Below are 13,241 nucleotides of genomic sequence, written 5' to 3'. Positions count from 1 at the left end.
TGGGTCTCTCCACGCGAGATGGTCCGGTGCGACGTCCAATCGATCGGAAGCAAGACCAAGATGACCCATCATGGGCGCCCCGTCGGTTTGTTGTTTAAGTCAGTGGTCCCCAACCACCGGGCCGCACAAGAAATAAAAAAAAATTTAAAAATATATATATATATTTTTTTTTTTTGTATTAAATCAATATAAAAAACATAATATATACATTATATATCAATATAGATCAATACAGTCGGGGATACAGTCCGTAAGCACACATGATTGTATTTCTTTATGAAAAAAAAATATTTTAAAATCCAGCCCCTCCCCCGTGGGACAAATTTAAGCGTTGACCGGTCCGCAGCTACAAAAAGGTTGGGGACCACTGGTTTAAGTGACATCTAAATGCGAAAAAAGTGTGGCCGTGCCAGCAACATGAGGGTTGCAGGTTCGATCCCCGTTTCTGCCATCCTCGTCACTGCCGTTGTGTCCTTGGGCAAGACACTTTACCCACCTGCTCCCAGTGCCACCCACACTGGTTTAAATCTAACTTAGATATTGGGTTTCACTATGTAAAGCGCTTGGAGTCACTAGACAAAAAGCGTTATATAAATATAATTCACTTCACATCACTATCGAAACGTCTCAAATGTTTTAGCGATATTTGAGAGGCTTTTTGAAATATAGGCGTGTCCATTACCAGTCGACATATAGGTTTTGCGCATTTCTAGGGATAATGGAAACGCAGCCACTCACTGCAGACTTTGAGAGCAAACAGACATAATAAAACATCACTTACCGTGCAAGGTCTGCTATCATTAGGATGCCAACTGCTGCAATGTTAATACATTCCCATTTAGGTGAATAATTTAATTATAATCCTCAAAGAAACGAGGTGGGAGTGCGGGGTGACGTAAGAGTCTTTTCGTGTCGTCCTCACCAGTTACGGGTCAAAGTGTTGGCTGTCAAAGTGTTTCAACTTGTCGGAATACGTCCTACTATTCAGATGAGAGACATTTATGATCTACAATAAACTTACAGGGAGCAAGGAAGCGAGGAAGCAAAAGACCACTTGATGTAAAGGGACACACACGGAAGTGATCACGGTACCGCTAAATAGTTTGTTTATAATAACAATATCACTAATATTTAATTAATATTCAAATCTCAAAATGTAAATAGAGTATTGAATAGAGTAGTTTCCGTTGGCTCCGCAGTAAGCTCACTTTTATTTACATTTAGTTAACATTTGTAATGCATTAAAAAAAAAAAAAATCCATCCGTTGCCATGTCTTTCATAATGATTGTGAACAATAGGCAAAAGTGCAGTTCCTCCATAAGGCACTTGATTCCGCGTAATGAAAAGTGGGCAAACTAACTTGTTTGGGCGTACAACAACCAAGACATACAAAAACTGGGCAATATCTTGGCAAAAAATGTTGGCGAAAACTTTAACCGTACGAAAAGTGAGACGTAAGATAATCTAGGCACCACTGTACCTGAAATCTTCAAATAATATCCATGTAAATTCTGAACCCAAATGATCTTCATCGTGTCTTGCCATCTTTACAGCTTTGTCTTATTCTAAAACCACAGAGGCACATGTTGCAATGTCTTCTCCAGGCATTTGGGCTGTACAAGCTGCAGACCAGGAGTGCCCAAAGTGGGGTCCGCCAAGTCATTTTGTTTGGCCCGCCAAAGGGTGGCTTTCCAAATCTGATACATATTCATACATAACCACTTTGAAGCTCGCAATCATTGATGACATGTCCACCAGGCTAACGAGGCAGTACTCTCTCATGACGCTGCTGTACGCTTAACATTGCTGTGTTTGGCCCGCGGCCCTTTGGCACATTTTCACTTTGGCCTCTGGGGCAAAAAAATAAAAAATTGGCACCCCTGCTGTAGACTTACGAGAAAACTACTACAGACAGAAATGTGCTAGTCTGCACATCCATCTTGTCCTCGTTTTACTTCTTAAAATGCATAGTTAGAAGGTTCATGGCAGGCTAATGTCAAATGAAGAGTGATGTTTTCAAAAATGGGACACAGCGCCAGATCACTACCGACTGAACTATAGATGCCGACCTGGGACACCCCCTCAGCTGTCTAGACCAGCTGTGATTTACACTGGCACAGCATGAAGTGCTTCGGGTTGGCATGTTCATTTGCAACATTCCCACTTCTCACTGAAATGCCGCCATGATTTATGGCTTTGACTATGCGCTGACACATCCAGCTAAAAAAGAAGTGGCGACAAACTAGTTGCAACTGAACCTTCTTCACCTCAGAGTGTTTTGTGTTTGTCTGCTTGGAGTCCTACCTTGGAGTGGCAAGTGTCGTCTTGGAAGGAATTTTAGATTTCCATTTTGGAGACAGGCTGATTCTCGATACCCGCAGAGCCTGTAGCAATCAGAATGAGACAAGACTGGAATGAAAAATCAATTACAAAAGGGTTAATTTTTTTGCACTTGATGTAAGTTCATAAAAGTTTGTATTTTTTCCACGTTTTGATCACATTTCAAAAAACAAAACAAAAAGGCTGTTCAAGGGGTCAAGAAAGGGAGGGGAGTTAAAGGGGAACATTATCACAATTTCAGAAGGGTTAAAACCATTAAAAATCAGTTCCCAGTGGCTTATTTTATTTTTCGAAGTTTCTTTCAAAATTTTACCCATCACGCAATATCCCTTAAAAAAGCTTCAAAGTGCCTGATTTTAACCATCGTTATATGCACCCGTCCATTTTCCTGTGACGTCCCATAGTGATACCAACACAAACAAACATGGCGCATAGAACAGCAAGCTATAGCGACATTAGCTCGGATTCAGACTCGGATTTCAGCGGCTTAAGCATGTATTGAAACGGATGGTTGTAGTGTGGAGGCAGGTAGCGAAAACGAAATTGAAGAAGAAACTGAAGCTATTGAGCCATATCGGTTTGAACCGTATGCAGACGAAAACGACACGACAGCCAGCGACACGGGAGAAAGCGAGGACGAATTTGGCGATCGCCTTCTAACCAACGATTGGTATGTGTTCGTTTGGCATTAAAGGAAACTAACAACTATGAACTATGTTTACAACATATGAAATACATTTGGCAACAACATGCACTTTGAGAGTGCAGACAGCCCAATTTTCATCAATTAATATATTCTGTAGACATACCCTCATCCGCGCTCTTTTCCTGAAAGCTGATCTGTCCAGTTTTGGAGTTGATGTCAGCAGGCCAGAGAAGCTAGGGTCGATATTCTTCTCTTGATCATCTTCGGTGGCATAAGGGACATGTGAGCCAAGACATCCATGGGGTTTAGCTCGCTCGTCTGCGGGAACAAACTGTCGCCATTGCTTGCCGGGCTACCGAGCCCCTTTGTCCCTGAATTGCTCACACACTCCGGCAGATTCAATGGGGGTCTGGCGGCAGATTTCTTTGACTTTATCGTTGGAAATGCATCTGCTTTGAGTGTCGCAGGATATCCACACATTCTTGCCATCTCTGTCTTCGCATAGCTTTCGTCGGTAAATTGTGCGGAACAAACGTCCAATTTCTTGCCACTTTTACATCTTTGGGCCACTGGTGCAACTTGAATCCGTCCCTGTTCGTGTTGTTACACCCTCCGACAACACACCGACGAGGCATGATGTCTCCAAGGTACGGAAAACAGTCGAAAAAACGGAAAATAACAGAGCTGATTTGACTCGGTGTTTGAGAAAATGGCGGATTGCTTCCCGATGTGACGTCACGTTGGCTCCGAGAGCGAATAATAGAAAGGCGTTTAATTCGCCAAAATTCACCCATTTAGAGTTCGGAAATCGGTTAAAAAATATATGGTCTTTTTTCTGCAACATCAAGGTATATATTGACGCTTACATAGGTCTGGTGATAATGTTCCCCTTTAAATTGGTTTGACTATGTGCTCAGACGAAAGCAAAACAATTTTGATTAAAAATGCACAAATTTGTGACCATATACTGGATATATATTTTATTAGTTCAAATTATTTTCAATAAAATGTTGTATTCATTACTGGATTATATAGAGTTCACATGTATGTTTTGACCCAATTAAAAAGTATATTTGACAAGCTGGTGGGGGGACTCAAAGCCACTGGGTTAGCAAGTTATTTAAAGTTACAGTATGTTCCGATCAGGCTTTTATGCTGCTGATCCTGATACCGATCATCCATGAGTGAGATTGGCCGATACATGTTATTGGTATTTGTATTAACTATACATTTTTTAATTCATTTATTGTGAGTGCTATCAACAGTTTAACAATATTAACATAATATTCAAACAAATTCCTTATATTACATACAATTGTTTGATAAAAACAAAGTCACCAGTACACACCAACTTAAATTAAAAGGCAAAAACTACTACGGGTATCTATTAATTTAAAATTTTTTGGGTTTTGCCCTCAGTCATCCAGGGAATTAATCAGAGTTTAAAAAGATAAATAGATTAATAAAAATGTCTCTAATTAAATTATTTTGAGAGACTACATATATCGATCGAATCACTCTAGTATTGATTATATACTAATTCTAACCACCAACTTATGGATCAATCTGCCCTTTGTGTCGTGTACTTGCTGTGACAATGCTGACAGTTATCCTCTCTCTAGCTCCTATTTCTCTACTTGTTCATAGTTGCTTACTTTTTGCTGGAACGTGATTACACTTCTTAAACATTACTAAGCACTTATTTCTTGGTGTTGTTTAAAGCTAACTGAGCGAATAGCTCGCTCTCGGTATGTAACAAATTTAGCTTCCAGAGGGGATCAGCATTAATTGGTAATGCCAATCACATGCTTTTACGTAAAAAAAAAAATCGATCAATAGTGATAGCTGGCCGATCGTTCGGCACATCCATAGTCATAGCACACAGACAGACGTGCATGTCTGCTGTAGTCAGGTTCTGTCTGCACCTGCGGTTTCTCTCGGAGGTCGACAGCTCCGGTGGGGTGGTTGAAGCGTAATAGGGTTCTGCTCCCGAGCTGTATGATGGCACCTGAAGGGAAAGGGGGGACGCATTAGAGAGTTGCAAATCACTAAGCTACCTGCAAGCTCAAAGTATTTGGAATAAATAATGCAAGCCTTACTAAGACAGGTGCAGCAATTAAAGATTTGAGGCTCTTCACAAGATCTGGCACAGATGATAGAGTGTCAGAACATTATCCATAATGCATGAAAAGCTACAACTTGGCCGATGGAAACGTTCCTGTCAATGTTTCAAAGAAGTAAAAACTTGCTAGTATTAAAACGGCACCTACATTTCAGTGATGGGCAAGCTACTTGGAAAATGTAAGCTACTACTATCTATATATATGACATTAGTAAAGTTACAAAGGGCTTAAAGTTAGTATTATTTACAGATGATACAACTGCATTTCTGTGATGAGGTGGCGACTTGTCCAGGGTGTACCCCGCTTTCAGCCCGATTGTAGCTGAGATAGGCTCCAGCGACACCCCGCAACCCCAAAAGGGACAAGCGGTAGAAAATGGATGGACAACTGCATTTTGTTCAGGAGAGAACACACAAGATAATACAAATAATAACAGAAGAAATGAACAAATTAAAAAGATGGTTTGACAAAAACAGACTCTTTGAATCTCAGTAAGACTAAAATAATGCTATTTGGTAACAGTAGAAGAGAAAGTCAAACAAATACAGATAGACGGAGTAAATATTGAAAGGATAAAAGAAAACACATTTTTGGGTGTACTAATAGATCAAATGAATTGGAACTCTCAAGTAAAAAATATACAACATGAAGTAGCAAGAAACATGTCAATAATGAATAAAGCAAAACATGTTCTAGACCAAAAATCACTTCATATTTTCTACTGCTCGCTAGGGTTACCATATCTGAGTTATTGTGTAGAAATATGGGGAAACAACTACAAATGTGCGGTTTATTCACTAAATGTGTTACAAAAAAGATCAATTAGAATAATACATAATGTTGGATATAGAGAACATACAAACCCTTTTTTTTTTATTAAACCACAATTATTGAAATTCAACAATTTGGTGCATTTGCAAACAGCTAAAATGATGTACAAAGCAAACTATAACCTGCTACCCAAGAATGTACAACAATTATTCTCAACAAAAGAGGAAAAATATAACCTTAGAGGAAAATTTTAGTTTAAAACATTTGTATCTACGTACAACACTAAAACCTTTAAAATATCAGTATGTGGAATTAAATAATGGAACGGATTAACCAAAGAAATCAATCAAAGCACCAATATGATTCAGTTTAAGACACTGTTCAAACTGCAAGTGTTCACAAAGTACACAGAACAAGAATCATGATGAACATCTTAAACCCTTTTTTTATTGAGACAAAGATTATTTATGTATTTAATATTTGTTTGTTTACTATGGTATATTTATGTTCTATTTGTTCACTGTTCTGTTACAGGGAACAAGGAAATTGGATAAAATTGCTATGGTATGAAAAGGGGTAGGATTAAATTAGCTCTGCTTCTTCCTTCTCCTTTTCGGACGTGCTGTAATGAAACAACTGGAAATGCGTGATGCATTACATTGTATCGTATGCATGTTCGAAATAAACAAACTGAACTAGTTACTCTCAATCACATCTCTATCCCCACAGAATTATAGCTACACTACAAGCTACACAGCCAAAGTAGCTTGCTACATCAACACTACATGATGTATACAAACAGATATCTTAACTGAATGTATAACTTTACACCAAACAAAGGCAGAAAATAAATGCTCAATTTGTTTTTTCATTATAGTAAACAAACTGGAAACATACCCTGTGTCTGGCTTTTTAACATTTCTTAACTTGCAAAGTTGTGGTATCTTGTACAAAATTATGGGGGAAACACTGGGAACAAATTACATTAAAGGCAGTCAAACAATAATAATATTGAACAAACACCAAAATATATACTCTATTGGAATTGAGACTTTTCAACAAAGGATAATTTACTGTTTCAACAGAAACCACTGTGGCAAAATGACAATAACCTGGCCAAAGGAAAAGTGCAAAACATGTGTCTCTCAAAACAGACTAACAAACTCTTTACATGAGCAGAAATCTATAAAAGTAAACAATCTGGAATCCAATGTAACTTTTATACCAGTATTAACTAAGCTGCATGGAGTAATCAGTATAGCCACTTTCCACTAACCTCCCTTCTCCCTGAGTGGTTTGCTCACACAGCTGTGCACAGTCAAGTTAGCCAGAACAAAATAAAGTTTATAAAATGTAAAAATAAAACAAATATGTCAAACTAAAAGTACCGGTAAATGGCATATTGATGCATCCTGGAAGAAACAGTCATTTAAACAAGATCCTCGCCTCATGTGGTTTCTGCCATGCTGCAGAAAACGTGTTTTGATATTGCTTTTGAGGTTTTAAAGCATCATGACCCGCCCTATCTTGCCTCTGATTGGCCTGCCGTAATGTTTTGCCTTAACATCACCCATTCGTGACTCATCATACGTAAACCAACCCATCAAGGGAGTTTCTACTTATTCCTCCACCTTAGGTTCCCAGGAGGGGAAAAACACTAATGGATGGATGGATTTGCCCTCCATTTTCTCTTTGTAGTTTGTAGCTTTTATGGACACTATGTCGCTAAAAAAAGCTAAGCTACATGAATCTCTACCGGTTCAAAAAAGACTGTTACCGGGAAATGTGGTTAGGCTTCGTAGCGTTGCTACTTGTAGCTCATTACCCCCCCCCCAATCTTTGCTATATTTTCACAACGGTGCAATAGATAAAGACTTCCTGTAAAAGCAATTTCCAAAGTGATTGGCAGCGCCCTAAACCACAGAATGATCTACAACAGAAAATGGCCCAAGAAGGCTTGATAATGTTCAGAAAGTGATAGACTTGAAGTGATATGAGGGTTTATATATCAAACTCATGCAGTCACATCCAGATTTTTTCTCAAGGCTTCCTCTGCAATCTCCGCCTCCTGGCTGTCGACAGTAAATTCTAATCTTGCAACTACAAATGACTTAGACGAGTGACAAAGCACCTGCGAGGGCAGCCGGTATGGATTACAGCTGCTTTTGGGGAGAAAATGACTACCATTTGTCCAAGAAAATGCCTTCAGATACAGCGGTTTGTGAAGGGGATATTGGATCCGCTGAAATGGTTATAAAAGAAGGCTAGCATTGCTTCTCAAATTGGTGTGCTGTTATCTCTCAAAAAGCAAAGCCCTGTGTAGGAGGAAGCAATAAGCCTGAAGGCTCCAAGCCCCTGCAAGCAAGGTTGGAAGCTTCAACGCCGCTTGGCTCAGTCCTTTGAAAGGGTAACGCTCTGGCCCCACTTGAAACCTGTGGGCCCTAATCAAATTCATCTGCTAATTAAAAACATGGGCCTCGGGCTTTGTCAAGAGCCTCTCACTCTTCGGCATGTTTATTAAGAGAAACAGCATCTGCCTTGTGAAGAGCTGCGTTCAGAACTCACTCATGCCAAGAAGGTGATGCTTGCAGCGGAGCAAAAGAACATGGATTTCATTAGCAGATGTGGCTTGCTTAAGTCAATGAATGGAATTGGAGAACCTTGCATTCCTTTCTCTTGCATCCGTGAGAGAATATTAAGGCGAGCTTACCCTGAGTCAGCTGACAGGGATGAGTTACTGCAGTGCGATTGACTGCACACACTGCACCCTCTTGAGGGATGAGAGTCACAATCCCAGCATGGTTCTCAAACACACAGCCGAGCTTGGGTTCGCCAACTGCTGCAATACAACAGACGTGCAGAAAAATGCTGTTCATCTCCAGTCAAGCCACATGCAATATGTTGTAGTAACCCTGACTCACCAATATCCAGACCACAGGATGCTTTGTTAGGGTTCACCAGGGTTTTGCCTTCCTACAGAGGTGATTAATCAGGAGACAATATGTTTGGTATTGTTCTACTGTAATTATAAACAGCGATAGACCTTGGCTGGTGGTTAATTTGAAATAAAAATGCAGACTGAATGTGTGACGTGTTACAAGGAAATACTCCATTCACCTTCAAATAAAAGAGACTGATGCCGGTGCTCAGCAAGTCCTCATCAATGCCAATCAGATGTGGTAGCTGGCAGTCCAAAACCACTGCACTACCTTCCTTCTTCACAGCCACCGCCTCCTCCTGTGGGACATAAGAGATCATTCTGAGAAGGACAGAGAGTCTCTAGATAGCCTGTAGCGGAAATGGCACACAATAATAATGAAAAAACAGCTGACAGACATTTAATGACAACCAGCAGAAAACTAAATTCTTTATGACTGCTCTTCGTAGCCTGAAGGCCAAAGCAGAATAGCCCTGTTCCAGCCATGTGTTGCCATGAAGCAGTGGAGTGGCTGACGGCAATAAATCATTCAGATTACCGCGGTGAGATTCAAACTGTACATCGTGTTCACCAAGCGAAAAAAAGAGCACCACTAGCTGCCTCCACACAATGGCTTGTATGACATGCACCATTGCCATCATTGATACATAACCATCAAGACCGACTGTTGCCATTAACATTATCAATGTGCATCATGACACTTATTACAATTTATTTTGTACAAAAAAAAAGTGCTATACAGAAAGTAAAACAAAGCTAAATAATGGAGTGAAACTTCCAAAATCAAAATGCCTCTTAAGTTGTACAACTGGGTTTTTCAAAACTTTATGTTTCAGAAAAAAATAGATAGAAAAAAACAGACATTCATGATGACTATAATGATTTTTGTTCTTCTCCGATTTATAAATGTTATAATACGTGTGTCAAACAATGCCAATTTGTCAAAACATAAGGTCCATGCATTTTGGTGTGAGCTTCCTCGCAGTTTTGGATGCCTCGGTTCACGAGGTTTTGCAGTCCGGCTGCAAAACCATGATCCCCTCTGCTTCAGGCAATAAAAGGAAACAAAACAAAAAAGCATGTCAAAAGTATTTTCATCCAACCTTGGCATGCGCATTACATTGACGTGTGACATCCAGTCATAAAAACTTTTTTTATGCAGAGTCTGAATGAATCAGATCATGTGCAGGTGTACTTAATGTGGTGACTAATGAAGATTATGCGAGCGAGGCCATGGGAAAAAAAATAGCAGCGGCGACGACCTCCGGATATATTAACGCTGTACAATTTCAAAAGACAAATGATGGTACTTTTGAAGAGGGCGAGCCGTGGTTGCCTTTGCAATCTGGGAATGTCTTAAGAATTGAACAACTTACAAATGAAAAAAAACTGGTTATAAAAGTGACTGTGGAGCAAAATTTACACCAAAGCATATCAAATATAACCTGACTCTCGCCAGACCCTTGTAGTTCGCTGAGCTCCACACAAGGATCGAGGGCAATGCAAACTCCTTCAAGATAGCAAAAAATAATGAACCAATCAGGATCGCCGGGCGGGATTTCATAGATGTGACGTAGCACCGAAGCGCCTGTTTGGATCAAACAACAATGGCGGCACGCAGCAAGGAGTCGTGTGCTGACATTGATTCTGCTATTTCAACGGTTTTGTCGAATCTATCGAATATTAATTATTTAAAAGATGAACAGAGAACGGTTTTGAAGGCATTTATTAACTTTTCGCTCTGTCGTTATCCAATATGTCGGCTGTTCTGTTTTGGATTTCCCAGCATCGCTCTCATCAGCGTCACGGCTTGATTTCGATGTGAGTGGTTGAAGTAGCACGTTATTCAAGATAACGGACAAAGTGGTTTATCCAATCACATACAATGATTTTTTTTACAAGGCCCCGCCTTGTGAAATACATCTCCTATAGAGAAGTCCCAGATCCTTGTGTGGAGCTCAGCGAACTACAAGGATCTGGCGAGAGTCAGGTTATATCCAATACATATCTAGACCAGCAAGAAATGTTTAAATGCAGGTTCCCTTTAATGTACACGTTAAGTGCATATATAGTCCATTGAGTTACTTTGCAAATGCAAAATGAAAAACAAAGAATGTACCATCATTTTAGGACTATAGGCCGTGACGTTTCCCCCCCGCACCCCCACACGTTAAACCCTACGGCTAATTCATGGATTTGGCTTTTCAAGCCATCAATAAATTTAGCCTTGTCAAATCCGACCAATGAAATTGCCCAACGGGTCACAGTGGACCAATACATTTGTTGAATTAAACACGCGCACTATGCCCTTTCCCGCATCATAGCGAATACGCGACAAAATGCATACGATTCAGGCAATCAACCTGGCTATCGAAAAAGGAACGGAAATCCACTACCACCAACAGGTTTCGAAAGGCTGGACTGTGTGAGGAAGACAAGCTCAGAGGGACATTTTCTTTAAGACAAAACGTGAAAGTGAAAACAACCCTGAGAAAATGTTGGTCTTATCTCCGACACAGAAAAAGATGACTTTAGCTGTTTCAGCGTGCAGGGGGAGGCAGATGAAGATTGCGCTCGATTACTTTTTCGGTACGATGCTGTGTTACAAGCAATGTCTTGTTAAATTAGGGAATGAAGAGAAGGGCCTGTGTAAATATTTCACGTTTCGAAACACGTGGTTTACAGACGTGTGAGTCCTGTTTATGAGCAAAACAGAATGTCCAAAAATTAAGTGGGTGCAGCTTATATTTAGGTGGATTTTATAGTAAATTGTCTGCATTATATATAGACTAGACTAGACTTAGACTTCCTTTTTATTGTCATTCAAATTTGAACTTTACAGTACAGATAAGAAGGAAATTTCGTTACATAAGCTCATGGTAGTGCAGGATAAAAAAGCAATAAGGTGCATATATAAATAAATAGGTTACTGTACAGATAAATATATTGCACTTTCACATGCGTCCACGTTTATGGATGTATGTTATATTGTCTTTTTTATTCCAGCGAGTTAATCCATTTTGGGGGGAGTTGAGGGGATAATTTAATTATGATGCGTTCAGGAGTCTTACGGCCTGAGGGAAGAAGCTGTTACAGAACCTGGAGGTTCTGCTTCAGAGGCTGCGAACCTATATAGCGCTTTACTATACCTGGAATGATACTCAAAGCGCTTTAAATTTTTATCAAACCTACAGCAACCCTGTTTTGATTGATTGATTGAAACTTGTATTAGTAGATTGCACAGTACAGTACATATTCCGTACAATTGACCACTAAATGGTAACACCCGAATAGGTTTTTCAAGTTTTTAAGTCGGGGTACACGTTAATCAGTCATCACACAAGTTAATCATCTGAGTATATTCATTGAATTATTGACATTTACAATCCGGGGGGTGGGGGCGGGGGGGTTAAATTGGGTTGCTATCAGCATATTTCAGTCATCAACAGTTATATCATCTGAAAAAGGGACATTGTAACAGTGTAGGTCTCACTTCGAAGGATATGTACAGCGAGCGGTGAACGTAGTGAGCTCAGAAAGCAAAAGAACAAGTATATACATTTGATTATTTTGATTAGTATGATTTAAAATGTAATTGACAGCATTAAAATATAAGTGTAATGTACAATATTTATTCCAGAAAAGGATATCATGCTTTAGAGAGGACCAGAAGGGCTGCAGACCACAATTGTTCAGCAAGGATTTATTTGACCAGAAATTATCTGAGTTCAAAGAGCACAGTGAGCCTTAAAAACGAGAAAAATGTACTCCAGTCAAGTGTTCAGGGCCAATAACTTCCCTCCAGAGCTATGGAAAACAAAGCAACAAGTGCTCCTAGAAGCTAGTGGACTAATGATTTACATTGCCATGCACGATTAGTTGTGAAAAGATTGTGCTCTTGATTCACACATGTATGCAATCCTATTTCTAAACATGGACAATTGTCCACGGGCTGCACTATGAACAAATGCTCCCAATCACCTCGTCCCTCAAACAAGAGTCCGCTCTGAATGCTGCTTGAGTCCTCGTTTGCCCGCCAAGTGTCTGCAACCAGACGTGATGTTCGTACATAAAAAAGGTATCAAAATACAGCAGTTTGATTTTTGGTAAAAATCGGTACCTATCCCTAGCTATATCCACCAAAAAGTATGCAAAGTTCCTGAGACTTGCTCTAATTGGACACTTTGAATGGTTTTTTGTTTTTTTCCCCCAGATTTGGGGGAAAAAATGTCCAAGAAACAGGATTTCAATTATCAGCCCCAACAGTAAAACGTGATTTAAATTCTCAGCCCCCCCAAAAAAATTGTGATTCACATTTTTGCCAGACTGGTTACGGACCTACATTAACAACTAGTTCATAAACTAGTTCCCACCTCTTTTAGCTCTGTATTTTTGGACAGTGACAAGAGATGTGTGATTGAA

The 13,241-nt window shown here is 39.8% G+C and overlaps 1 protein-coding gene across 2 annotated transcripts in view; it reads right to left on the bottom strand.

Annotated features, from left to right (window-relative positions):
- kif16bb (kinesin family member 16Bb) overlaps nt 1-13,241 on the bottom strand; it is a 51,449-nt gene that overhangs the window by 18,116 nt on the left and 20,092 nt on the right. The window contains exons 13-17 of one of the 2 annotated variants that reach the window (XM_061960206.1): nt 8,999-9,118; nt 8,803-8,854; nt 8,592-8,720; nt 4,913-4,995; nt 2,306-2,385 (exon numbers count right to left, since the gene is read on the bottom strand). In XM_061960206.1, coding sequence (XP_061816190.1) covers nt 2,306-2,385; nt 4,913-4,995; nt 8,592-8,720; nt 8,803-8,854; nt 8,999-9,118 — 464 coding nt within the window. The remainder of the gene's footprint in view (nt 1-2,305; nt 2,386-4,912; nt 4,996-8,591; nt 8,721-8,802; nt 8,855-8,998; nt 9,119-13,241) is intronic. The other variant, XM_061960214.1, reaches the window with a different exon arrangement.

The sequence above is a fragment of the Nerophis lumbriciformis genome, linkage group LG02 (assembly GCF_033978685.3).
Source record: "Nerophis lumbriciformis linkage group LG02, RoL_Nlum_v2.1, whole genome shotgun sequence".
In the NCBI taxonomy this organism is placed as follows: domain Eukaryota; kingdom Metazoa; phylum Chordata; class Actinopteri; order Syngnathiformes; family Syngnathidae; genus Nerophis; species Nerophis lumbriciformis.
The sequence above is the reverse complement of the archived record's forward strand: the minus strand, read 5'-3'. Positions and strand labels throughout refer to the sequence as shown.